This window comes from Corythoichthys intestinalis, chromosome 4, assembly GCF_030265065.1.
Source record: "Corythoichthys intestinalis isolate RoL2023-P3 chromosome 4, ASM3026506v1, whole genome shotgun sequence".
In the NCBI taxonomy this organism is placed as follows: Eukaryota; Metazoa; Chordata; class Actinopteri; order Syngnathiformes; family Syngnathidae; genus Corythoichthys; species Corythoichthys intestinalis.
Genome location: NC_080398.1, coordinates 31,656,806 through 31,682,454, shown reverse-complemented (window position 1 = coordinate 31,682,454; position 25,649 = coordinate 31,656,806). Strand labels below are relative to the sequence as shown.

General features: G+C 39.7%; 1 protein-coding gene across 1 annotated transcript in view; it reads right to left on the bottom strand.

Annotated features, from left to right (window-relative positions):
* Nucleotides 1-25,649, bottom strand: part of thsd7ab (thrombospondin, type I, domain containing 7Ab) — a 303,730-nt gene that overhangs the window by 94,826 nt on the left and 183,255 nt on the right. The window contains exons 10-12 of the mRNA XM_057834514.1: nucleotides 24,221-24,356; nucleotides 21,390-21,493; nucleotides 1,152-1,346 (exon numbers count right to left, since the gene is read on the bottom strand). Coding sequence (XP_057690497.1) covers nucleotides 1,152-1,346; nucleotides 21,390-21,493; nucleotides 24,221-24,356 — 435 coding nt within the window. The remainder of the gene's footprint in view (nucleotides 1-1,151; nucleotides 1,347-21,389; nucleotides 21,494-24,220; nucleotides 24,357-25,649) is intronic.

Below are 25,649 nucleotides of genomic sequence, written 5' to 3'. Positions count from 1 at the left end.
GCCGTTATCGGTACCTTAAGCCTAAACTAAAGACTCTGGATGAGTGTAACATATTATGTCTGTAACAAATACATTTAGAAAACGATTTAATTAATAAATATATATATATATTAAAAAAAGGCATGGCCGATATTTTTTTGCTGATTCCGATACTTTGAAAATGACATGATCGGACTCGATCGATCGGGACGCCAATCGATTGGGACATCTCTAATTCCTATCCCTCAAAAAAAAAAAAATGTTCACAAAAAGAAAAGCGCTCAATGCAAAGAGAACTGGCATTCCCAATCAATTTTGGTCGAACTCTATTCAAACATTTCGTTTAGCTTAACAAATACACTAGATGGCAATATTTAGTCACAATATGCAAACTCACATTTATCTTTTAAGAATTACAAGCCTTTCTATCTGTGGATCCCTTTCACAGAAAGAATGTTAATAATGTTAATGACATCTTGTGGATTTATTGTTATAATAAACAAATACAGTATGCACAGTATGTTGAATGTATATATCCTGTCTTATCTTTCCATTCCAACAATAATTTACAGAAAAATATGGCTTATTTTAGAGATGGTTTGAATTGCGATTAATTACAATTAATTAATTTTTAAGCTGTGATTAACTCGATTAAAAAGTTTAATCGTTTGACAGCCCTACTAAATGTACATATTGATCAGACTAGATGGACGTTTGAACACCAAACAAGTGTTTTATCGTAAAAATGTGTGTTGTTTTGAACATAAGTGTACATATGTGTGCTACAGCTTTAGAAATTGTCAAAAGTGAAGGAGGTAAAATGCTTTAAAGAGCAAAACTTGCCTTGCTGTCTGTAAAGCTGAACAATTACACGTTTAGTGACGACAGAACACGTCATTAATAAAGTAAAATAAAAAATATGATCCTGTGAGGTACAATAAGTTACTATTTATGTGAGTAAAAAAATGACTGGAGACAAAATAGTGGACGAGACTGGCTGTCGTAAAGTCGAAATCGCGTAAGTCGGGTACGTGACGTACGTCATAACCCGGGGACTACCTGTAATCGTTTGTGGCATCCCAAGTTTGGGTTCATTTCCTCGAGCTCCTCTCCAGAGGTGGCATCAAAACACTACTTTTTTTATCCGTGAAAGCAAAGACAAAGGAGCTTACCAATCAAGGCCCTCTTGCGGGTGCGCACCCCCACGCAGTCAGCGGAACAGGACGAGAACTTGGACCAGTTGGTGAGCTGGCAGTCATCCTGGCAGGGCAGCTGGCAGCGCTGGGTGAGGGCGGGCATGCTGCGGGCCAGCTGCAGACATTCGCCCACATCCACCTGCGTCCCGTCCAGCCGTCGACATGACACGGCTGCATTGCACCAATGACAGGGAGTCAACACCGTGTCAGAGCGTAAACCTTTCAGTGCCTTTGACGGCGACAGACATCTAATCCATTTACACTGGGAGAAGCGCCTCCCAGTCAAAACGGATTGGACGACTAGTGTCGTCAATGGCAGTGGAAGAGTTAATAGAGAATGCTGCCCCCATGAGTTAAGAAAGTGTGAGTTTCGGAAACATCGAGGATGATTTACAATATTTATGGCATAAGCGGAGTTTGACTTTTGTGGAAGGGGGGCACAAAACATGTTGATGATCCCGAAACGCAGCATCAGCAATAAAATTACAAGATGTACTTACAAGATACATGCTAGTTAGTAGGGTTAGGGTGTCAAAGGTGCAAGTCACATCATCTTTTTGAAAAATAATTTTGACCCATTATGAATTATTTAGTAGGATTCTTGTTCATTTCATTCATTTTTTTGTTTGTTTTATTGATTTACAACTTTTATAGACAACATAGGTCTTTATTTTAAATTCATATACGGTATAGGAAAATCAATTACATGCAATGACATTTTTCGGGCACCAGGGAGGGGGGCACTGCCCTGCCTGTTCCCTGTCAATGTCTGTGTATGAGTCATGACCGTTTTCAGAAAATTTGAATTAAAAAAAAAATAGAATAATAAAAAGAAAACCATGATATAGCAAGTTCTTTGAATTACTGTATGATTTTTGGGAAATTAAAATAATTTTATTTATTTTTATCAACTTTTAATTAAAATTTTGGGGAAATTCTCATTTATTCATTTATCCACTGCGATTGGCTGGCAACCAGTTCAGGGTGTCCCCTGCCTACTGCCTGTAGTTAGCTGGGATAGGCTCCAGCACCTCCGCGACCCTCGTGAGGAGAAGCGGCATGGAAGATGAATGAAAGAATTCATTTATCCATTTATTTATGAATTGATGTTTACTGAAATAATAAAACCTTTCCATGGAATTCATATTTTTGGAAATTCTAATTTTGGGAAATGTATTCATTCATTTAATTGATATTTATGATTTAATTATTGAAATAAACTTTGCCACGATATTCAATTTTTTTAAATTCTTTTTTAAAAAATCTTTTTGGGGGGAGGGGGAGAATTCATCTATTTGTTTATTATCTAAAAAATATAAATTACAATTTTTGGGGAAATTCTCATTTATTCATTTATCTATTTATTTATGAATTGATGATTACTGAAATAATAAAACCTTTCCATGGAATTCATATTTTTGGAAATTCTAATTTTGGGAAATTTATTTATTCATTTAATTAATATTTATGATTTAATTGTGGAAATAAACTTTCCCACAATATTCCATTTTTTTAAAATTCTATTTTTGGGGGCGGGGGGATTTTTCTATTTATTTATTTATTATCTAAATAATATAATTTTCACAATACTGTAATTTTTTCCCCTCTGTATTTCACGGGAATAAAATGGTTAATTTATTTTATTTTACTTTTTTCAGTGTCAAAAAATAAAAATATACATTTTTAATCAATGGTATGCTGCTTTCAAATTCACAGCCCCAAAATGACAAAAAAAAAAAAAAAGTTATCTAATTTAAATCAGTTTGTCGCTTGTAGACTACTGCCATTAATAGAAGACTGCGTTAACAGAACACATTTTCCATATTCCTTTCCAATCCTTAGAGAGTTTTGCAAACATTCATCACGCCCGAGCTGACTTTTTCCGACACCGAACCAGAAGACGGGCGCGAGTTCCCAACCCACGCAGCCGCATTTAGGAGAACTTTGGACTAGTGAGTTCTCAAAGTCCACAAGGTGAGCGAGAACATCTGCCGCCTCGACGGCCGCGAGGCTCTCGCTCCGGTGGACGTCGGCGCACCCCGGGGAGCCTTTTGGACGTCCTCCGCCTCTCCCGTCGGTCACAGAGGGCAACTAAAAAGTTAATGAAAACGGAGCGCTCGCGATTCAAAAAGCCCTCCAGTGTCGGGGCTGCGCTCAATAAAGGCCGTGACTCGTGTTGCGAGGATATTTTGGAGAGAGATCAATCTTGAAGCCCGTTGGCTCCTCGCGCGCCTTATGGAGGTCAGCTTTTATCGGTTTTCCTTTGGAGAGTTTTACCTCCTGTTCGTTTCGAGGTAATGAGAGCCGCCACTGTCGAATAACTCGCCAGCGTGGCGAGCTCGAAAGCGCAGCTTGACTTGATTTGACGTGAAGAAAACGTGACCAAGTTAAAACCTTTATAGCGGGTTCAGATTCGGAATGGGACGATACAGCTAAACACACCAGCACCTCGGTATGCCAGCGTCACGATACGATACGTCACTATGGGGCGCCGTTTGTAAAGCAGCACATGCTCAAAATTACTACATTTTCTCACATTTAGTGCCAGACTGTTTAAAACGTGGTGTGAAATTTTTAGAGTCACTTTTTTTTTGCACATTTACAATTTTATTTAGCCACTTAAATATTTATTTTTAAATAAGAGGTTTTGGACCTGATTGTTTAACCCTTTAACACCTAAGCCTATTTTGGCCGAATTTGCATGCATTTGATGTTGCCTTTATATTTCAAAGAAAAAATTGTTTACAATGGCCAAGTTGGGTCCCTTTTTTTTTTTTTAGGACACCTTGAACTTCATGTCCAAACTGTTGTTTTCTTCACTGACCAATTTTAATCCACATTTTGGACCCAAAAAGAAAAAAAAAATCCCAAAATCTTTTTTCAAAATTTGTAATGTTGATGTCCCATTGACAACCAAACATGCTCGACCAACCGTTTTGAAGCTTGATGATATTTATTCAACTTGTTAGGATAAACATTCAATAGAAAAAAATAAGCTTGAATAGTTTTATGTTTGACAATTCAACACAAACAGCAGGTATGGTCATAGGCGTTTTTGGCCTTTACACATACTATGGTCAAAACAGGTTATATACTGTGCAAAATAGTGAGAAAAAAATATCTAAATAAAAATATATATATCATCATCAAGCTTCTCGAACACACATCTACATAAAAATTGAAAAGATTATAGTGAAGAAAATATATAACATTGAAAAAAAGTATTTTAAAAAAATATTGACAAGTAGTTCCGTTCAATTCAAATTTTTCAGGCATGCGACCCAATAAAGTTTTTTTTTTTTTTTTTTGCGCACTCACTAAAGCTTCATCTTGAACAGGTCACGGAGCTGCGTCACACACAACGTCACACAGCCTACTCTTTCGGCGCTTGCGTGCTGTTGTCACTTCTACTCACCGAGACGCCGACTCATCCCAAGAAAACAAAGAAAAATACGGCTCATCTTCTTCCTTGAGTTAATGAAATAATGCATTAGCTTGCGCTAAATGTAGATTTAGATTCATTCAGCACGTTTCAAAGTCGCTCGCTCAAACCAAACGGCCATTGTTTGCTTCGAATGCCCCCCTTTCAATAGTTGGTGCCTCGCTCGGAAATTTATTAAAAATGATTATATTCGGTTCATCCTTCTTGACATCACAACGGCTCTTGGGATATGTAGTCTTTTGTGCTGCTCTCGGTTTTGAAAAAGGACAAGAAATGATGGAAATATGGAGATGGATACATGGGCCATGCAGCGTTTTAATGCATATTTATGAGTGCAATAAAACTATAAAACTCAAATGACATTATCTCCCGTTTTTCTTGGACAATTGACTTCAAATAAAAACTGGTGTGGACATCAACTTCCGCACTTTCAAACGAGACCAACCAGCGGCACGTGAGTGACGTAATTACAGCGTGACGAAGCTTCAAAGACGATATACGTAAACGCGTCGCTGCCGACACGTTCGGTGTTAAAGGGTTAAATCCAGAACTAAATATTTAATTTAAATCCTAAATTTATATCCCATATCCTAAATGCCAAATCTGGAAACGGTTGGAACTAAATATTGAGCTTAATATGCAAATTCACATGACTGGAGACCGGAAGTAACAAAATAAAAGCTGGAGCACACAAAATACTCTTTAAATAGTTTCTCCTAAATATGTATTTCACCTATATATTGTTATTATTACAATGACTCATGTCCAAGAGCAGACTGCCACCATTGAGTAGGTTTTATTAATTTTCAAGCAACGTATACAGACAGTCTGAGCTGCTCCACCAGCTTTTATTTTGTTAAAACCTCTTATTTAAAAATAAACATTTAAGTTGCTAAATAATGTTGTAAATGTGCAAAAAAAAAAAAAAAAAAGTGACTAAAAATTTCACAGCATTTTAACCCTTTAACACCGAACGTGTCGGCAGCGACGCGTTTACGCATATCGTCTTTGAACCTTTGTCACATTGTAATTACATCACCCACGTACTGCCGGTTGGTCTCGTTTGAAAGTGCGGAAGTTGATGTCCACACCAGTTTTTATTTGAAGTCAATCGGCCAAGAAAAACGGGAGATAATGTCATTTGAGTTTCATAGTTTTATTGCACTCATAAACGTGCATTAAAACGCTGCATGGACCATGTATCCATCTCCATATTGTCATCATTTCTTGTCCTTTTTCAAAAGCGAAAGCAGCACAAAAGACTACTTAGCCCAAGAGTCATTGTGATGTCAGGAGGGATGAACCGAATGTGATTTTTAATAAATTTCCGAGCGAGGCGCCAACTATTGAAAGGGAGGCATGCGAAGCAAGCAGCGGCCGGTGTCGTGACGAAAAATGCACAACACCGGTTGGTTTGAGCGAGCGACTTTGAAACGTGCAGAATGAATCTAAAACTACATTTAGCACACGTTAATGCATTATTTCATTAACTCAAGGAAGAAGATGAGTCGTATTTGTCGTTGTTTTCCTCTGATGAAACGGCGTCTCGGCGAGTAGAAGTGACAGTAGAGCGCAAACGGCAAAAGAGTAGTGTGACGTTGTGTGTGACGCAGCTCCGTCACCTTTTTAAGCTTTATTGAGTGCGCAAAGAAAAAAAAAAAAAAAAAAAACTATTAGGTCGCATGCCTGAAAAATCCAAGAAATTGAACGACTTGTCAACATTTTTTAAAACACTTTTTTTCAATGTTATATATATTTTTTCTTCACTATAATCTTTTCAATTTTTATGTAGATGTGTGCGCGAGAAGCTTGATTGCATGTATGTATATACTTTTGATAAGGTGATGGGTACAACACCTAACTTCACAAAGAGATACCTTCCAAACCCTTTTTGTGTTAGATGATATATATACATTTTTTTCTCACTATTTTGCACACTATATAGCCTGTTTTGACCATAGTATGTGTAAAGGCCAAAAACGCCTATGACCTAGTGACGGGATCTGTCGTTCACTTGAGTAAACGAATCCATTCCGGTTCGTTCAGTAAAACGATTCGTTCAAACGAATCGTTCAACGAATCGTTCGCCCCCCTCATCTCCCTCCCCACCCAAATGAATCGTTCGGTTAGTGAACGGGAAGTGACGTTGCCGAACGAATCACCAAAGACCGCTTCGCAGTATAACTGAACGGGAAGTGACATTGCTTGGTCCCTCCCTCTCTTGCACATTGACCACTCGTCGTAGTTTCAGAAATGAGTGACAGGCGATATCATTCTGCTCTCAGAGACAGCCTCGTCTCCCTCCCGCTGCTGTAAAAGCGAGGGAGAACTTCCGCGTCGTCTGTCCTAGTTCTATGGGCTCAAAGTCATGGCTCGTGCTTGCATTTCGAATTAGGACACGGTTAAACATTTTCCTTTTGAGGGGGAAGTCGGGGTTTGGGGTCGGGGGCGCACGGACTTTCTTTAGCATGATCTTGCTCACATATACAATGCTGCTGCTAACAGCCAACGCGGCATGCCTGCTGTCACGAAAATAAAAATAAATCGAAAGTTTAATTTCTAATTATGGAACGGCCAACACATCATATTAACCTCTCGCTCTGTTGTATTTTTGTTTTTTATTATTAAGATGATCGTTTTGAATTTTTGCACTGGTATTAATAAATAAAATAATCCGGTCAGCTCCCCTGTCGTCCCCGCATCTCAGATCGTCAAATGCTGACGAGAAATAATTGTTTGCTTTATGATTTCGCCTTTCTACTCTCATTAGTCTGTTAAGAAAAATGTAGACATATTGCGACATCTCCCGTGTCCGCGCGCTTTGTTTTTGGGGCGCTTGAGTAGCACCTGATGGACGGATTGACATAATTTGTCAAACCAACCGACACCCTCTGACACGAAAAAAAAAAAAAAAAAACACTCGGAAAAAATTGACATGTATATACAGTTTCATTGCAAATCAGTATTATGGTGATCATACTAAATATTATTTTTTTTCTGTGCACATATGAGGTACATATCGCTGCCATGAAGCCTCCATATAGTGACAGTTCTCTGCCCGCTTCACTGCCGTCACGCGACCGCAGCTCAGGTTTTGCTTGCCTCGCAGCTACGCGTGTTTTAAATTACTGTAAATTTGATAGTATATCGTCATAGGCACAGTCCCGAGTCTGTTGAGAAAAGTAGAACACTAAACCATGCTCGCTAGATTTGTGTGGTGTTTTTGTCTTTTTGAGCAGCATTTGATAGGCTCCACGTTAACAAATATGTGACAAAGTCGTTTCCTTTCATTTTATGACTCGTTCACCGCATAGTCATTACTGGAAAGTCAAGTTAGCAGCAAGCCAGGTCAGGAACCGGAGGACCGAATCACTGAACGGGAAGTGACAAAACTCAGTCTTTCCCCCCTGCCTGCACGCTGGCTGCTTATTGGCCACACGTGGAAATGAGTGACATACGCCATGATTCTGTTTCCGCTCCCTCCCCTGCCCGCGATGAGGCTGGCGTCTGATTGGTCGTGTGCGATGTCAGAAGACGCTGCCGCTTGCTCAACGCCCTCCCACGCAGCGAACAAGCGCCACCAACTTCATAGAACGAATCAGTGCAGATGGTGATTAGTTCGGTCTCGTTCACCCAAACAATTCGTTCAAAAAGAACGAATCGTTCGCGACCGATACAACACTACTATGACCATACCTGCTGTTTGTGTTGAATTGTCAAACATAAAACTATTCAATCTTATTTTTTTCTATTGAATGTTTATCCTAACAAGTTGAATAAATATTATCAAGCTTCAAAACGGTTGGTCGAGCATGTTTGGTTGTCAATGGGACGTCAACATTACAAATTTTGAAAAAAGATTTTGGGATTTTTTTGTCTTTTTGGGTCCAAAATGTGGATTATAATTGGTCAGTGAAGAAAACAACAGTTTAGACATGAAGTTCAAGGTGTCCTGAAAAAAGGGACCCAATTTGGCCATTGTAAACAATTTTTTCTTTGAAATATAAAGGCAACATCAAATGCATGCAAATTCAGCCAAAATAGGCTTAGGTGTTAAAAGGTTAAACACTGTGTGGCGCAAAATGTGAGAAAATGTTGTCGTAATGTTGAGCATGTGCTGCTTTACAAACGGCGCCCCATACCAAGGAACGTATATTTTATCTGCCATTTGGTTGTATTTCTTTTACGTGTTACACATGTGCCAATTTCTCACGAATATGAACCTAATTAATTGATAGGCTAAATGATCAATGCAAAATAAATCTGTATTGACTTACACTAACGTTCGTGTGTATTGGTTAAGGTGATACACCGTTCGATTCAAACCTTTTGTTTTCAACAACTACTAAAGAAACTTTTTGAAACCTGAAATCCAGAATAAATGTCTGGATTTTATTAGCAAATTTAAATGTAAATATTTGAACATGAATAGTATTTTTCTGGTTCTATAGTTTCCAGCAGAGTTCACTACATTTCTCACAGTTTAATTACAGTATAAAGAGTATAAAACACATACAGGAGGACACTTCTCTCTAAGCAGCTTCCTCCTCGAATTTTGCAGATTAGCAAGTTCACACAGTTGAATGTTATGCTAACTCTGATGCAGGTCTGACTTTCAATAGCAAAATTAGTGGCGTGTTCCCCACCTCCACAACATTTTTTTTTTGTTTGTTTGTTTTACATTTTTTTACACTACAGTGGCTGCTGCTAGCCGAAAAAAAACTTATATTATCCCTCCTCTGCGGAGGAGAGGCAGCATGTCGGCCTGTAATTCTGTCAGGGCTGTGTGAGTGTGCGTGTATGTGGTGGTGGGCAAGTCATCAGCTAATCAAACGTGCGTTTGAGGGGAAAAAAATGGACCAGCACATTCAGCAAGTGAAAAGGGGTAAATATAAGTCTGAACAGAATGAAAATAATTCACTAAATAACGGTAGGGTCAATTCCATCCTTACAACATATGGGAAGATGCTCTAAATTACCTACATTAATATAACAACTCATTATATAATGCAAATAAGGATACTTAAAAGTTGATGGGGACAATTTCAGCATCCTGAAAAGTTGGTAGTGTTAAGTCCCTACCGTCCCTATGCAAAACTACGCCCTTGGATGGAACGCATTCATGCGCATGCATGACGCGCACATTACACTTATGTGTGTGCATCAGTTTGCCCCGACTCGGCCATGCAAGCAATACTGAAATATTGCTTATTTGGTGCACATAGAGAAAACTGAGCATAATCAGGCAAATCCTTTAATTCATTTCATTTTTTTATGACCGTAATCAAGCCTTTCTCCTGGGTAGAAGCAGAGTTAAAGCAAGGTGCGACTGCAAATGCGCAGCTATCGCTGCCTTCCTGCCTGCCGCTCTCGCTCTTTGCTGCATGAATTCTGATTTGGGAGACTTGACAGTTCAGACCGCTGTCAAATTCTGGGAAAATGTTGCCCAGATTGGATTTAAACCACATATGAAAGTGACCCAGATCGGATTTTAAATGGTCCACTTCTATGCGACTTTTCATGTTCAGATAGTTAAAGGTAATGCCTCACTCGAGTCGGAAAAACACGAAAAAATCGGATTCGTGCATTGAGACCTGCGGTATGAACCAAGCCATATTGTTGTCCGATGTCTCTGCACCATATCGTCATGACAAGAAATACCATAAAAATCAAAAAGAAACTTTTTAAAGTATTCGCAAACGTAATGAACTGACGTTTGTGTACATTTTAGCTATCGAGAAACCAACTGTACGTTTTTCGTATACGAAACCCACTGTACGTTTTTCGTTTACATAAGGGACAAATTTTCCACTATTTCACTGTCAAAAATCAAAATCTCATTCGTCTTACAATAACCAAAATTTACGGTTTTCAACAAATTTACAAATTTAAAAAATGTGCTTGGTCAAACATAACAGACGATTTAGGGACTTTTCGTTTTTTGTCAACACCAGAGAAGATTTCAACGTTCATTTTTAACCCTCGGTGGCATGCGTTTTTTTTTTGGTGACACAATGGATGCCAGTGTACATTATTTGGACGTGAACTTAAAGTGTGATAACTCAGCCATTTATGAATATTGGCCTAATTAGAGGTTTGAATTAGTCAAAAAGTGGTGATTTTTTTTTTTCCCAATACATGCCAATTTTTTTGACAATAGCAGTTTCCCAAAAAACCTCGCACAATTCATGTCAAGTGTACATTATTTGGATGTGAACTTGAAGTGTGATAACTCAGTCATTTATGAATATTTTTTGACTTCCAATGACTCAAAATGTCCAGTGGCAACAGGCCTCTCCATACATATGTAGATTTTATTTTTTTATTTACCCCCGCCTTAGAACAATAAAAAAAAAAAAAAAATCATAAAAATGGTTGTATGAAGAGAACTAACTGTTATGTGTATATACACACACACACAAACATATTTGGCCAAAAACTCACAACTATGAACGATTAACAGAATGTATGCAAATGTAACAATTAATGATTGATTTTGATGAATGATTTTGTTCAGTATCAATTTACTCTTTCACTCATCAGCAGCCATTTTGACTAACCCTAAACCCAATTCAAATAGATTTGACGCGTTACGCCGTCGATGGCAGCCAACTGAGTAAAAGACAATTTATCCTTTAGTGAAACAAAGCGCTTTGGAAGTTCCGCGGTGGCGTCCATTTTGAAAGTGAACGTCTTCTTGCCCCGCTAATGAAATGTGGCAAGGAAATAGAATATAAGCACTCGGCACGGTTCCCTATAGGAGCGCAAACATAATGAAATTGATCATTGGCCGTGACCCTTCAAATGGAATTTTTATGAAAGCCGCCCGGGATTCCGTAGGCGTACCAGCCGGCTACCGTCATCCGCTTCCTCCTTTCAAAAATCAAACAGACACCTTCAATTAAAAATGCATGACGGGGGCGCAAGGTCAAGGAAACAACGGGAAGCAAATCGTCTTGACTTTCAAGTGTGTTTCAAGGGACTTCAGTTCAGTTTTATATGCCAACATTGTTAGGGCAATACTTGTTTTTTTTCATAAAAGGTTAAGCTCATTTAGAGCTAAAATCTTCAATTAACCAAGCCTATGTGTTTTGGGGGACACAGAGAAATTACCGCATATTGAAAATTATTACCATGGTCGCTACGGAGTATAAGTTGCAACAGTTAAAAAGAAAAAAAACAAAAACAAATTTTAGGAACTTTAAGAACATTTTAAGTGAATGCTTCTTTTTTTCCAGTTACGCTCCCCCCAGGAAGACATAAACAGTTTGCGCGCCACTCCAACTCTTTGCTGCCACAGTATCATTTATCTATAAAATTATTAAGTACACCTCTGCATAACATTGTGTCCTTTATAATATTAAAGAAAAACATTATTTTACATCAACTTACAATAAAGTAAAACTGAATGAATGTATTAACATTGTTTTGTCCATCCATCCATCCATCCATCCATCCATCCATCCATCCATCCATCCATCCATCCATCCATCCATCCATCCATCCATCCCCCGCTTATCCGAGACAGTGTTTTTGTTTGTAACAGACAAGACTTAAAACGCATCAATTTGCCGGAATAAAAAAAGTCATATCCAAACTGTAAAAATACACTCAGGGTACATTTTTTGACCATTTGATACTGAAAAATAAAATTTAATAAAATCAAGAAATAATAATACGTTCAAATTGATTAGCAACATTAATTCACGAGAACAATACAGTGGTACAGTGGGGCAAATAAGTATTTAGTCTACCACCAATTGTGCAAGTTCTCCCATTTGAAAACATTAGAGAGGCCTGTAATTGTCAACAGGGGTAAACCTCAACCATGGGAGACAGAATGTGGAAAAAAAACATAAAATCACATTGTTTGATTTTTAAAGAATTTATTTCCAAATTAGAGTGGAAAAAAAGTATTTGGTCATCTACAAACAAGCAATATTTCTGACTGTCAAAGAGATCTAACTTCTTCTAACGAGGTCTAACGAGGATCCACTCGTTACCTGTATTAATGGCACCTGTTTTAACTCATTATCAGTATAAAAGACACCTGTCCACAATTCAGTCAGTCACACTCCAAATTCCACCATGGCCAAGACCAAAGAGCTGTCGAAGGACACCAGAGACAAAATTGTAGACCTGTACTAGGCTGGGAAGACAATCTGCAATAGGTAAAACGCTTGGTGTACAGAAATCAACTGTGGGAGCAATTATTAGAAAATGGAAGACATACAAGACCACTGGTAATCTCCCTCGATCCGGGGCTCCTTGCAAGATCTCACCCCGTGGCGTCAAAATGATAACAAGAACGGTGAGCAAAAATCCTAGAACCACACGGGGGGACCTAGTGAATGTCCTACAGAGAGCTGGGACCACAGTAACAAAGGCTACTATCGGTAACACAATGCGCCGCCAGGGACTCAAATCCTGCTTTGCCAGACGTGTACCCCTGCTGAAGAAAGTACACGTCCAGGCCCGTCTGTGGTTCGCTAAAGAGCATTTGGATGATCCAGAAGAGGACTGGGAGAATGTGTTATGGTCAGATGAAACCAAAATAGAACTTTTTGGTAGAAACACAGGTTTTCGTGTTTGGAAAAGAAGGAATACTGAATTGCATCCGAAGAACACCCTACCCACTGTGAAGCATGGAGGTGGAAACATCACGCTTTGGGGCTGTTTTTCTGCAAAGGGACTAGGACGACTGATCTGTGTAAAGGAAAGAATGAATGCGGCCATGTATCGCCATGTATCAAGAGATTTTGAATGAAAATCTCCTTCCATCAGCAAGGGCATTGAAGATGAGACGTGGCTGGGTCTTTCAGCATGACAATGATCCCAAACACACAGCCAGGGCAACAAAGGAGTGGCTTCGTAAGAAGCATTTCAAGGTCCTGGAGTGGCCTAGCCAGTCACCAGATCTCAACCCCATAGAAAATCTGTGGAGGGAGTTGAAAGTCCGTGTTGCCCAACGACAGCCCCAAAACATCACTGCTCTAGAGGATATCTGTATGGAGGAATGGGCCAAAATACCAGCAACAGTGTGTGAAAAGCTTGTGAAGAGTAACAGAAACCTTTGCCTCCGTTATTGCCAACAAAGGGTACATAACAAAGTATTGAGATGAACTTTTCGTATGGACCAAATACTTATTTTCCACCATGATTTGCAAATAAATTATTTAAAAATCAAACAATGACATTTTGTGTCTCGCCCCCCCCCCAAAATCTGATTAATATACAAAATATGGACGTATGGGTTGGGTTGCATGTATGGGTTTCACAGTACACAGTGATGAAATGGTGGGCCAAAAATATGGGCCCCTTTGCATTATTTTGCTTGGGGCCCCCAAATGGCCTGGGCCGGCCCTGTCATGACATTAGGATCAATGGCAAAATAAAGTCAAAAAATCATACCGATGTCCTGCATTGCCATTTGGGAGTTTAGCTCGCTGTATAGCCATGACTGAGCCGTAGCGTCTTGGCGAGGACAGTACAGCTGCGTTCAAGTGACGCCAGTAAATGGTATCGACGCCCTATTTGTTGGTACTCGCCGATACCGATACCACCATTTAGGGCCAGATCGCCGCCCCCTGTCGATACTAGTATAGGTATCGGTGCAACATTATTATAATTCCATTATTTCGTTCCACAGCCCCAAAAACCTACACTAAATCCTTAATAAATACTGCCGGTGTTCTGCCAAAATGTCCGACATCGGCGAAACGAACCAGGTGAATTTGCCTAGGTTCATACCGCAGGTCTTAATGGTCTGAACGTGACAGGTTGCATAGAAGTGGACCATTTCAAATCCGATCTGGATCACTTTCGTATGTGGTGTAAATCCGATCTGGGCCACATTTTTCCAGAATGTGGCGCGGTCTGAACTGTCAAGTCTCTCAAATCGGAATTTATGCAGCAATTACGTCAGGAAAGAGCGAGAGCCACAGGCAGGAAGGCAGCGATAGCTGTGTATTAGCAGTAGCGCCTAGCTTGAACTCGGCTTCTACGCAGCAGGCAGGCTTGATCACAGTCATAAAAAAAAAATAAAATGAAGTAAAGGATATGGCTGAATATTCTCAGTTTTCTCTATGTGCGCCAAATAAGCAATATTTCATTATTGCTTACATGGCTGAGTCAAGGCAAACTGACGCACACACATAAGGCTTATGTGTGCGTCCACTCTCAATCCACTTTGAATATAAGACTATACAGGGATTATTAATGTCTTTTATTTGTCTCGTCTTTTGATCACCCTGGAATGGCGGCTGGCAGCCAACATGTGTAGTCATTTGTTTTGATGCTTGATGCGGGTCGGCTTGCTCAGCGAATGTCAGACTGCGAATTAGTGCGCATGCGTAATACTTGAATGGGGTTCATGGACGAAGGCAGTCTGAATGAGCACGCCAAAAAAGCGGATATGAAGAAAAATCGGATTTGTGCGGTACAAACAAAGCCTTAGATACCCAAATTACTACCGTGCGCTTTCAACTTGTTTTGTTTAGATCTACACAGGTAGAACGTAATGTAAAAAATGCCTTAAGAAAATACTTAAATGTAGTTATGTCAAATAAGAACGGTTTAAGTAGGCTACGTGACTAATGTGGTTGAGAGTTGTATGTCAAGGTACCACTGTATGCCAAACAATTTGACCGAAAAAATAAACATAGGGACAGTTTTGATTTTTGGTGCTGGCAGTATCAGCTCCTTTGGTATGGAGTGAGGTTATTTTATACTGAGCAACTTGTTAATGGGGACCAGAACCTCCCGCGAAAAGTGAAAACAGCAAAGTAGTGCCCCCCCCCCCCCCAAATAAATAAATAAATAAATAAAAATATCTTGCGTGCTCAATGTATTTTTCAGATTTAGCATTGGAAAGAGATACATAAAAGATTTTTTTTTTCATCTTTTTTTCCCCCCATCTTTTTTTGTGTTTGATAGAACAATATGTCTATATGCTGCCATAGCAGATTCATGGCGCAATAAGCCCCCGAACTATTCTTAATTTGTCCGTTTTACCCTGGAAACCCCCTTTTACAAACGTCGTGCAACCGCTTTTGTTTCGACCTAGCCATAAAATCACTTTTATTATTCGAAATGTCTGTCATTTTCAGCTAAGAATCATTAATTGATGTCTAATATTTCGTTTAAAAAAAAGGAAAAAAATAAATGTGTATATATATATATATATATATATATATATATTTTAAAAAAAAAAATCACTCGCATATTTTAAACTTTTAAACGAATTACGTCACAATGAAAAAATTGGCGTCTGTAAAAAAGTCACGGATATCTAACTCATAACTATCGCTTTATTGTATATTTTTTGTTACTGTCGCATTTTCCCCAATATTTTAGATATAAATAATCGATCCAAACAAAGAAAAATTGGAAAAAAACGTTTAAAAGGGTAAATATATGAAAAAGAACATCTCAACCACTCCTTGATGTCTGCGATTTCTGCATCGCGACCCTTGTTGTATTACCATGTTTCACCCATAAAATCCCCATGAAATCCAGCTGTGGCCATTCACAGCTGTTTATTGACACTCAGTGATATATGCTACATGGAGTTTTTGGATCGAAGCAAGGTAAGTACGCGATAATATCTCATTAAAATCATGGCATCTGTAATTCTGCTCTCGCGTGCTCTCACCTCCTAATAGGGTTTTGCTGTTTAAAAAACATTTTTTAAAAATGACCTCCTGTTCATAATTTTTCTTCCCCCAGAAATTTGAGATTTTAAGCTGTCCAATGATGTATCACACATGCATATCGGACAAGTTTGAAATTTGGCCAAATTGGGGGTCTCAGAGGGTACTTCAAGTCACCTGAGTGTTTTCCGCCATATCTATCCATATATATATATATATATATATAGCTCTCGTCTCCGGTTCTCGATTGTGTCCAGAATTCCACCCCCCTCGGTCCTCTTCATGTGTCCGCCAATAGAGCACCATGCTCGGCTTGAGCTCAGACAGCCATACGCTTCGACGTCGACCGGTTTGTCCGGCGTTTATTCCCCGGCAACGAGCACTTGTGCCGGGGCCGCAGCGGAGGAACGACCACCCGAAACTTGACCACCGCCGGGGGCTGGCCGATCGGTGAAGGCTGTCACCCTCTTCACCATGTGTGACATGAGTCGGGATAGTTTTGTTTGATTTTTCGTTTTTGAAAGGTGAGGAAAAGCCGCTCGGTTTGGGTAAGCATGTCGCCTTGCTTTCTCGCCTTCTGCTTTGTTTACGCTCTTTCCTCTGTCTCCGAAGCCAGGGCAAAAGCTGGACTAGCTCCGGTGGCATAAAATACTGTTTGGAAAATTTAAGTAGTCAGCAGTTTTGACCACTATGCAGTAATAAAACCCTGTCGTACTGAATAAACACATTTTTAATATTTCATACTCCATTCAGCACAAGACAGTCATGACCAAGCAATTTATTTAGCAATTGGGGAAAAATACTTAGATAAGAAGAATATTCTGTAAAAACGTTGGCGTAGAGAGAATAAAACAATGATATTTTGCTGCTCTCTGTCGCAGTTTCCTCGTTATGAATCTTCCCCCTCAAGGGGTTGAATTCTAAATCAGCTAATATCGTTACTCTGCCGACATCATCAACCAGATGGAGGCGCTAGAGCGCTATATTTGACAGGCAGGGCTAAACGGCACATTAAAAGACTATTTTCTCGCCATCTGCGCTTTGCCAAATTGTTGTACATAGTCGAATCGTCTCAAAATATGATTTTAATTAACATAACAATGCTATTTTTAGATTTTTTTATGGTGTCACAGGCACTTTAAGTTTAACAAGCAACTCCAGCGAACTGCCTGACCAAGAAAAGCTGCAGGAGGGAGAGTAGGAGACTACGTGATCGGATTGGGACAGCTCTATAAAATACTGCATTTATTTGTTCATTTTTTAGTTGAAAAAAAATCCGCGATGGACTGAGGGTGTGACGTTTGAAGCGCAAAGTAGCGAGGGATCACTGTATCATGTTTTTACATGGTAGCAGGTCCGTTACCGGGGGGGCAGTGCCCACCCACGGACACTCTCTCCCCACCCAAAGAAAACTGGATGTAGTACTAACGGCAGTCTGGGCACCGCGTATGGTATTCCATTCATATAGTACTGATATGTTCTAAATTTTAACCTTTGCGTTGTTACCTCCTTTTTCACCTTAAAAAAACATGAAATGAAATGTTGGTTTTGTTCCTAGGGGGCGCTACACACATTTTTTTTTTTTAAATTAATTTTTTACATTTTATCAAAGTTTTCACCAGTGTTCACCTGGCTGTTGAATTTGGTGAGTTTTTATAGCATTCTGAGGGGGTCAAAGTAGGGCTCAAAGCGTCGGGGGGGACAAATAATGACTGCTAGGGGGCGCTACATAGTGTATTTGGAATTTGCCTTTACACTGTATCATAGATTGCACCTGTCTTGACCTGTCTGCCTATTTTGGTGCATTTTGAAGCATTCTAAAGGCTGAGTTATACTTCCGCGTCAGACCTGCGGCGTCAAGGAAGACCCGAGTTACGACCCTGCGCCGTACCCTGACGCACTCCTCTCGAATTATCTAACCTTCGCGTCGCGTAGACGCATATGACGTGGCAGAAACGGACTGTGATTGGTCCGCTCAGACTGTTGTTTCCGGTTCAGCACGAAAGCACCGCCATTGTAGAACAGAATCAAATATTTTCTACATGCAAAAATGGACCAAGCCGACGGGAGTGTCATCGAAGAGCAAGTCTCGTCAAGACATTATTGTGATTGCCAAATGGCAAGGTCGGCGATTGAAGAAGAAAAAAAAAAAAAAAAAAAAGAACCACCGAGACGTGTGTGTTCGGAATCGAGTGGCCACATGAAGCGGTGACCCAGTCAGCCAAAAACTGCCAACTTTATGTCGTATTTTTGGTTGGTGCACTTCATCATTTATTGTGTACATATGTTTGCTGCGAGTGACTTATTTACTTGTCACACTTCAAGTATATGAAGAATAAAGCACAGATTTGGTGTCAAAAGAGTTGTTTTGATCTTTAATTTTCAATAACAGACAGTTCACACACGATACATCATCACTGATTGAGAGTGCCTCGGTGCTTTTTATGATAACGTTAAAATCAAGGCTCCCAACGCAGTTTGGGAAGTTCCATAGACGCCAGAAATCTGCTATGACTTCCCACTGGCTGGTTGTAGGACACGGCAAACAAATCGGGCTGGAGGGCTTTGCAGACCTTGAACGCAGTGCTCGACGCCAGTTTGAAGCTAGCCGCCACAGCTAGCTCTCTCCATCCGAGTCGAAAACTTTCTGTGCGGCATCAAAAGTTGGCCAGACCGCCTCGAAACAGTCTTCTGCGTCACTTGCCGCTCAACATTTGTATGTTCAATATTTATTCAGTTTTGATGAGCAGAATATTTACTTTCAAGAGTTCCATCTTGCATTGTTTATTTTTTCTCTGTTAAACTAGACTAGCGGAAGTCAACGAGCATACCCCAAAACCGTACAAACATAACGCCACACTCCTCTAGTGGCTTGGCGGTAAATTACAGAGCAACGCGTTCCCTCACTGCAGAACTATCGAATGTCGAATGACGCCGTAGTCGCTGCGCCGTCACCACAACGCGGGAGTATAACTCAGGCTTAAGGGCAGTAAATTGAGCTCAAAGGGGCTGCGGAACAAAGAATAACTATAATAATAATAAAACCGAGGAACCACAATAGGTTACCTAAAAAAACAAAAACATTGTCACCTGCATGTCCATACTGTTCAGTTATGGATGTGTTCTAGGTCAAATAAAATCAAATCCACTTTTATTTGTTTAGACCAAATCACAACAACAGTTATCTCAAGGAGAAAACAAAACATGTTTTAAAGTGCATGTGACACGAAAAAGCATGTTTATTTCATAATACACGCTGTATTTTATGCTCCTGAATTATATGGACCGCTTGGATGTGTGTGGAAGCTATCGCTATATTTATTTAGTTTTTTGAATCCCGCGCCATGAAAACGAGTGACTTCAGGCTTCGGTCTTGCATTGAGGAGGAGGGCGCTGTGATGTGTACTGTAGAAGACGTCCTCTTCACTATACAGCGTACTGTTGTGTATGAGGACGAAGGATTCAGCTGATTTTGCGGATTAATACGTTTATTTTTCGCATCACGCCAGCCAAACGGCTGCAGAAAAATCATTCTGTATGAGGGAGAGGCGTATGCGCCTTTTTGGAGTTTCAAAAGGTTCCCATTCACCGTGGATATTTACTGTGGGACCATTGGACTTACGAGGAAGTGAGTAAACATCTTGTTTTGTATTATGTCAAATACGAATACAGCGATTACAAAATAAACATTACAAACTTTCTTTAAATGAAGGACTACTTATGTTTGATCATTGATAGACAGGTAAAAAGCTCTCCTCATGCACATTAGCAGCACGTTAGCTGCACAACAACTGCAGCCACCCTCCTCCGGGGAACGAACTGTAAATTGCTCTCCGCCGGGCGGTTTGCCGATCCGCGAAGACAATCGACAACCCAGTCGTCATGTCAAATAATTGAGGCTAGTTGTGTGTGATTTTCTGCTTCGAAGACTTTGAAACATCACTCGGTTCGGGTTAGCGTGTCGGCTAGCTGTCACGCCTTTTGGTTTGTTTACATTCTTCGAAGCCGGGGAAGGGAAATGACATATGTCCGATTTAGGTGTCATAAAATATCGTTCGGGAGGTGCGACAGTAAAGGTGAAGTCGACAGTTTTGACCATTATGGAGTAATTTTGCCATGTCGTCCTGAATAAATGCATTTTTATTATTTCATATTCCATTTAGCACAAGACTGTTATTTGTCATGACCATGCTATTTATTTAGCAATTGGGGAAAAATACTTGGATAAAAAGAATATCCTGTAAAAATATTGAAGTAAAGAGACAGAAACAATGACATTTTGCAGCTCTCTTCGACGCGTTTTCCTCGTTGTGAATAGTTCCCCCTCGACGCGCTGACTATGTCCTTCTCAAGCCATTTATATCGCTATTGGGGAAAAATACTTGCATAAAAAGAATATCCTGTAAAAATATTGGAGTAGAGAGAATGAAACAATGACATTTTGTGGCTCTCTTCGTCGCGTTTTCCTCGTTCTGAATAATTCCCCCTCAATGGGCTGAATAGTAAAACCGATGAGCCCAGTCTACCGCTGACGTCATCCATCTGTTGGGGACGCTAAAGCCCTATAATGGTAGGCGTGGCTAACCGGCAGATTAAAAGACTAATTTCACGTCATCTGCGCTTTGCTAAATTGTTGTATATAGTCGAATCGTCTCAAAATATGATTCTAATTCACATAATAATGCCATTTAAGACTTTTTTTCTCCTGTCGTATGCTGTTTAAGGTGCAGTAGCCCTACGCTGGATTTCGACTTACTTGAGCATTGTAGCTTTTTTTTTTTTTTGCCCCCCCAGGTAAGACTAATGCCCACCCACACCTGGCATCCTGGTAACACCACTGCATGGTAGTATAATAATCATGAAAAATCATGATAGTTTTTTTTTTTTTTGCAATGCAGCAATACATTTCTGTACTTCTGCGTATAAGTCGCACTTGTCAAAAAAAAGCACTGTTAGGAAAACAACAAAATGCACACAGAAAATTATGTTAGTCTTTTCTCTTCTGCGCTGCATTTCTTCACGGACGCCTATGTTTTTTCATTTGATCAGATGTGTTGCACAAACAAACCACACCGCCCGCCGCCCGTGTTTATCTTCCGAGATATGGATGTCGGCACGTACCTCGCGTTTGAAGTCCCGGCCCGCAATTCTCCTGAGCGCCGGGTCGGTCCTGCCTGAGGAACCACGGAACCAGCTGGCACTTTCTCCACTTGTGAGTCTTCCACCTGGAAGGTATCGCAAAAACACATGTGCTCGATGAACTTGAAACTCAACAATCATTCACCGCCACCATCATCGACGAGAGGTCATCAATGACAAACGCTTTCCATGTTTATTAGCGAGCACGCCAATAAACAAAACGAGGAAGGAAGCAAGCGGGTCTCGTCAAAGGCTGCGTGAACGCGACTTAATTAGTCATCTCCCTTTGCACACATCACTTTTTATTACACCTGACAACACAAGCAAAACGAGGTGCCAGGCTTCTATTAATACACGTGCAAACGGGCGCAGATATTTCCAGAGATGCGAGGCGACAAACACATTTGCATCCTTTCATGGATCGCAGACAAAAACAAGGTGACTGGATTACAATGGGAATTGGGGAAAAAAAACTAACACTGGTTTGAAATGCTAACTCAGGATCATATTTTCATTTTGGGGAGAAAAAAAGTCACCATCTTATAAAAAGATATTGTTTTGAGAATTTGTAATCTAATGTGAACAACTCATGGGCGGAGTTTGACTTCTGGAGAAGGGGGGGCACAACATGTTGATGACCCCGAAACGCAGTTAAAGCAATAAAATTGACTTACAAGAATATTTATAATAATAAGTTGAAAATGAGCATATTTTGTTTCCCATCATTCTTGCGGGGAATTCCAAATCTGGCTGCTTCGGCTATACTTTTCGCCAAGATTGTCATCCATTGAATATGGTACGCCCACCGATGTCGTGCAAATGTAGTTACCCCAGTCCAAAATTGTATCCCCTGGGCGTAGCCACTGCGCTGCACTGATTTGCGTGTTTTGGTGATATAGTTATCTACGAGGTTTTAAAAAAATGGCACATTCATTAAAAAACAACAACTTTTTTCTGTCGTATAAGAATTTTCCGGTAAAATATTGACTATAAAAGTTGTAAAGCAATAAAACAAACAAAAAAATGAATGAAATGAACAAAAATAGATATTTTTATAATGGGTCAAAATTATTTTTCGAACAGATTATGTGACTAGCACCTTGGACGGTCATTTGTATGGTTAGCCAAAACCACCTGAGGACCGAAAAAGCAAGATGGATAGGCTATACGTTTTTTTTTTTTTTAAACCTAAGCTTTCAAAAGCGACAAAAACTACTGAGCAAGAACCAATGATTGAAAATGTGGAACATGAAACGCTAGAGACCACCGTCAAAATGGTGAGCAGAGTTTCAATTTGCCCCACTAAAGATGCTAATTGTACAACAGAGCCACCACCGGTGTCTTGCCAATGTAGTTACCCCCGTCAAAAACTGTGTCCCCTGGCCGCGGGAGCGTGCACACACACATTAGGTATGAGGGTTGTTGACTTAAAACAATTAATTGAAGCCAGAAAAGAACCACAGTTATATATTTTGGACATTGACGTTTACTAAACTGGAAAGACTCCATACAGGACTTGAATTACAGTAAGAAAAGTTATATGTCATCCTACGAGTAAAACAGTGAAACTTTTTTTAAAGTTCAGTACGTATGTTACGGTATGCGACAGAATTTTTATTTTTTGATGGATGTGCCATCTTTTAAAACCTTGTAGATAACTACGTCACCAAAACACGGAAATCAAGCAAATCAGTGCAGTGCAGTGGCTCCACCCAGACTGGGGTAACTACATTGGCATGACACCGGTAGGCGTACCATATTCAATGGATGACGATCGTGGCGATAAGTATAGCCTAAGCAGCCTGATTTTACAATTCCCCGCAATAATGATGGGAAACAAAAAAATGCTCATTTTCACCTTATTATTATAAATATTCAATAAAGTTAATTTTATTGCCGACACTGCGTTTCGGGGTCATCAACATATTGTGCCTACCCTGCCCCAAAAGTTAAACTCTGCCTATGAACTGAGCCTTCCATTTTTGTTAACTGAAATAAAGTCATTGATTTGTTGTCTTTTGAAGAAAAAGCTGTATGTAATCTTAACGACAAGCTCACAAGGTTGAAAACAAGATTCAGCTATTGTTTACAACTGACGGAGTTAGACGTCAAATCCACTTTGACTGGGAGGAGCCAGCACGTCTATACCCGTCAATGGCATTGAAACTAGGGCTGTCAAAATTATCGCGTTAACGGGCGGTAATTTTTTAAATTAATCACGTTAAAATATTTGAGGCAATTAACGCACATGCCCGCTCAAACAAATTAAAATGACAGCAAAGTGCAATGTCCACTTGTTACTTGTGTTTTTTGAGTTTTGTCGCTCTCTGCTGGCGCTTGGGTGCGACTGATTTTATGGGCTTCAGCACCCATGGGCATTGCGTAATTATTGACATCAACAATGGCGGGCTACTAGTTTATTTTTTGATTGAAAATTTTACAAATTTCATTAAAACGAAAACATTAAGAGGGGTTTTAATATAAAATTTATATAACTTGTACTAACATTTATCTTTTAGAGACTACAAGTCATTCTATCCATGGATCGCTTTAACAGAATGTTAACAATGTTAATGCAATCTTGTTGATTTATTGTTATAATAAACCAATACAGTACTTATGTACTGTATGTTGTATATATCCATCTTGTGTCTTATCTTTTCATTCCAACAATAATTTACAGAAAAATATGGCATATTTTATAGATGGTTTGAATTGCGATTAATTAACTTTTGAGCTGTAATTAACTCAATTAAAAATTTTAATCGTTTGACAGTCCTAATTGAAACATCCTAAACGAATTTAGTTTTTACCTGACTCCGGGACAGGTTTCTGGGGGCTGACATTCTCTCTCCTCCTCGAGCACCTCCGGGCAATCCTGACCACCGTTGGAAGGCGCCTGGATGACCAAACGCTTCCTGTATTGTTTGCTCTTCACGGCATTGCCCGCTGGGGAGACAATATCCAATCAGACAAGTGATTACAAGTCTGATGTCGGTCCAGTGCAAACATCTGAAGACATATTTTTTCACGCCAAATCTAACCGGACAAAAAAACAAAACAAAACAAAAAAACCTGCCGACTGAGACGGATTTAGCTTCCTTCACAAGGCTAAATTCGAGCGCGAGAGCTAAAATAAAAGCAGCAGAGATCATTTTGAGTTCTCAATGACACTATTTTGGTAAATATCAAAGACAAAACGCACGTGTTTTTGAAAACATCAAAAGAAAAAAAATCTACAGTATGTTTTGGGAAACATAAAAAATAACTTAGAATGTCCAATGTGCTTTAGGAAAGTAACTCATCGGCTGCCATTGACGGCGCTAAACGTTCAATCCATTTGAAGTGGTGGGTCTGACCCCCCCCTCCCAGTCAATTGGAATGGACGTTTAGTGTTGTCAATGGCAGCATATTAGTTAAACAAGATTCTTTCCACTGGGAACTTTAAAAAAAAAAAAAAATAGAAGAAAAAAAAAATATATAGTATTTTGTAAAACAAATCCAGCAATTTAGATTCTTCATATAGATGTTTTGACCGGAAATTGGGCCCAATCACGTCATTTAGAATCAGGTGAAAAAGATCAGGATTTCAAAATGTGTTTTATTTTTATTTTTAACCCTTTATTGCCAAATGCATCACATTTGATACACTTAGGCTAGGTTCATACTACAGGTCTTAAAGGGCATGTGACACGAAAAAGCATGTTTATTTCATAATACACGCGGTATTTTATGCTCCTGAATGATATTATGTGTGTGGAAGCGATCGCTGTTTTTATTTAGTTTTTTGAATCTCGCGCCATGAAAATGAGTGACTTCCGGCAACAGTCTCGAGTTGAGAACGTGGGCGCTGTGACGTGTACGGTAGAAGGAGTCCTCTTCACTATACAGCCGTACTGTTGTATGAGAAGAACTAAGGATTCAGCTGATTTTGCGGATTAATACATTTATTTTTCGCATCACGCCAGCAGAAAAATATGCTGTATGAGGGAGAGGCGTGTGCGCCTTTTTGGAGTTTCAAAAGGTTCCCATTCACCGCGGATATTGGCCAAAACAAGCCTTACTACTGTGTGACCATAGGACTTATGAGAAGGTGAGTAAACATCGTGTTTTGTATTATGTCAAATACTGGGATCATTTTAATACGGAGGTGGCTTGCATTTTGTGGCTGACATGCTCCTTGTTGCACATACCCCCGCCGGGCGAGCACTATACTCGGCTTTTGCACTCTTGGTGTGCCCG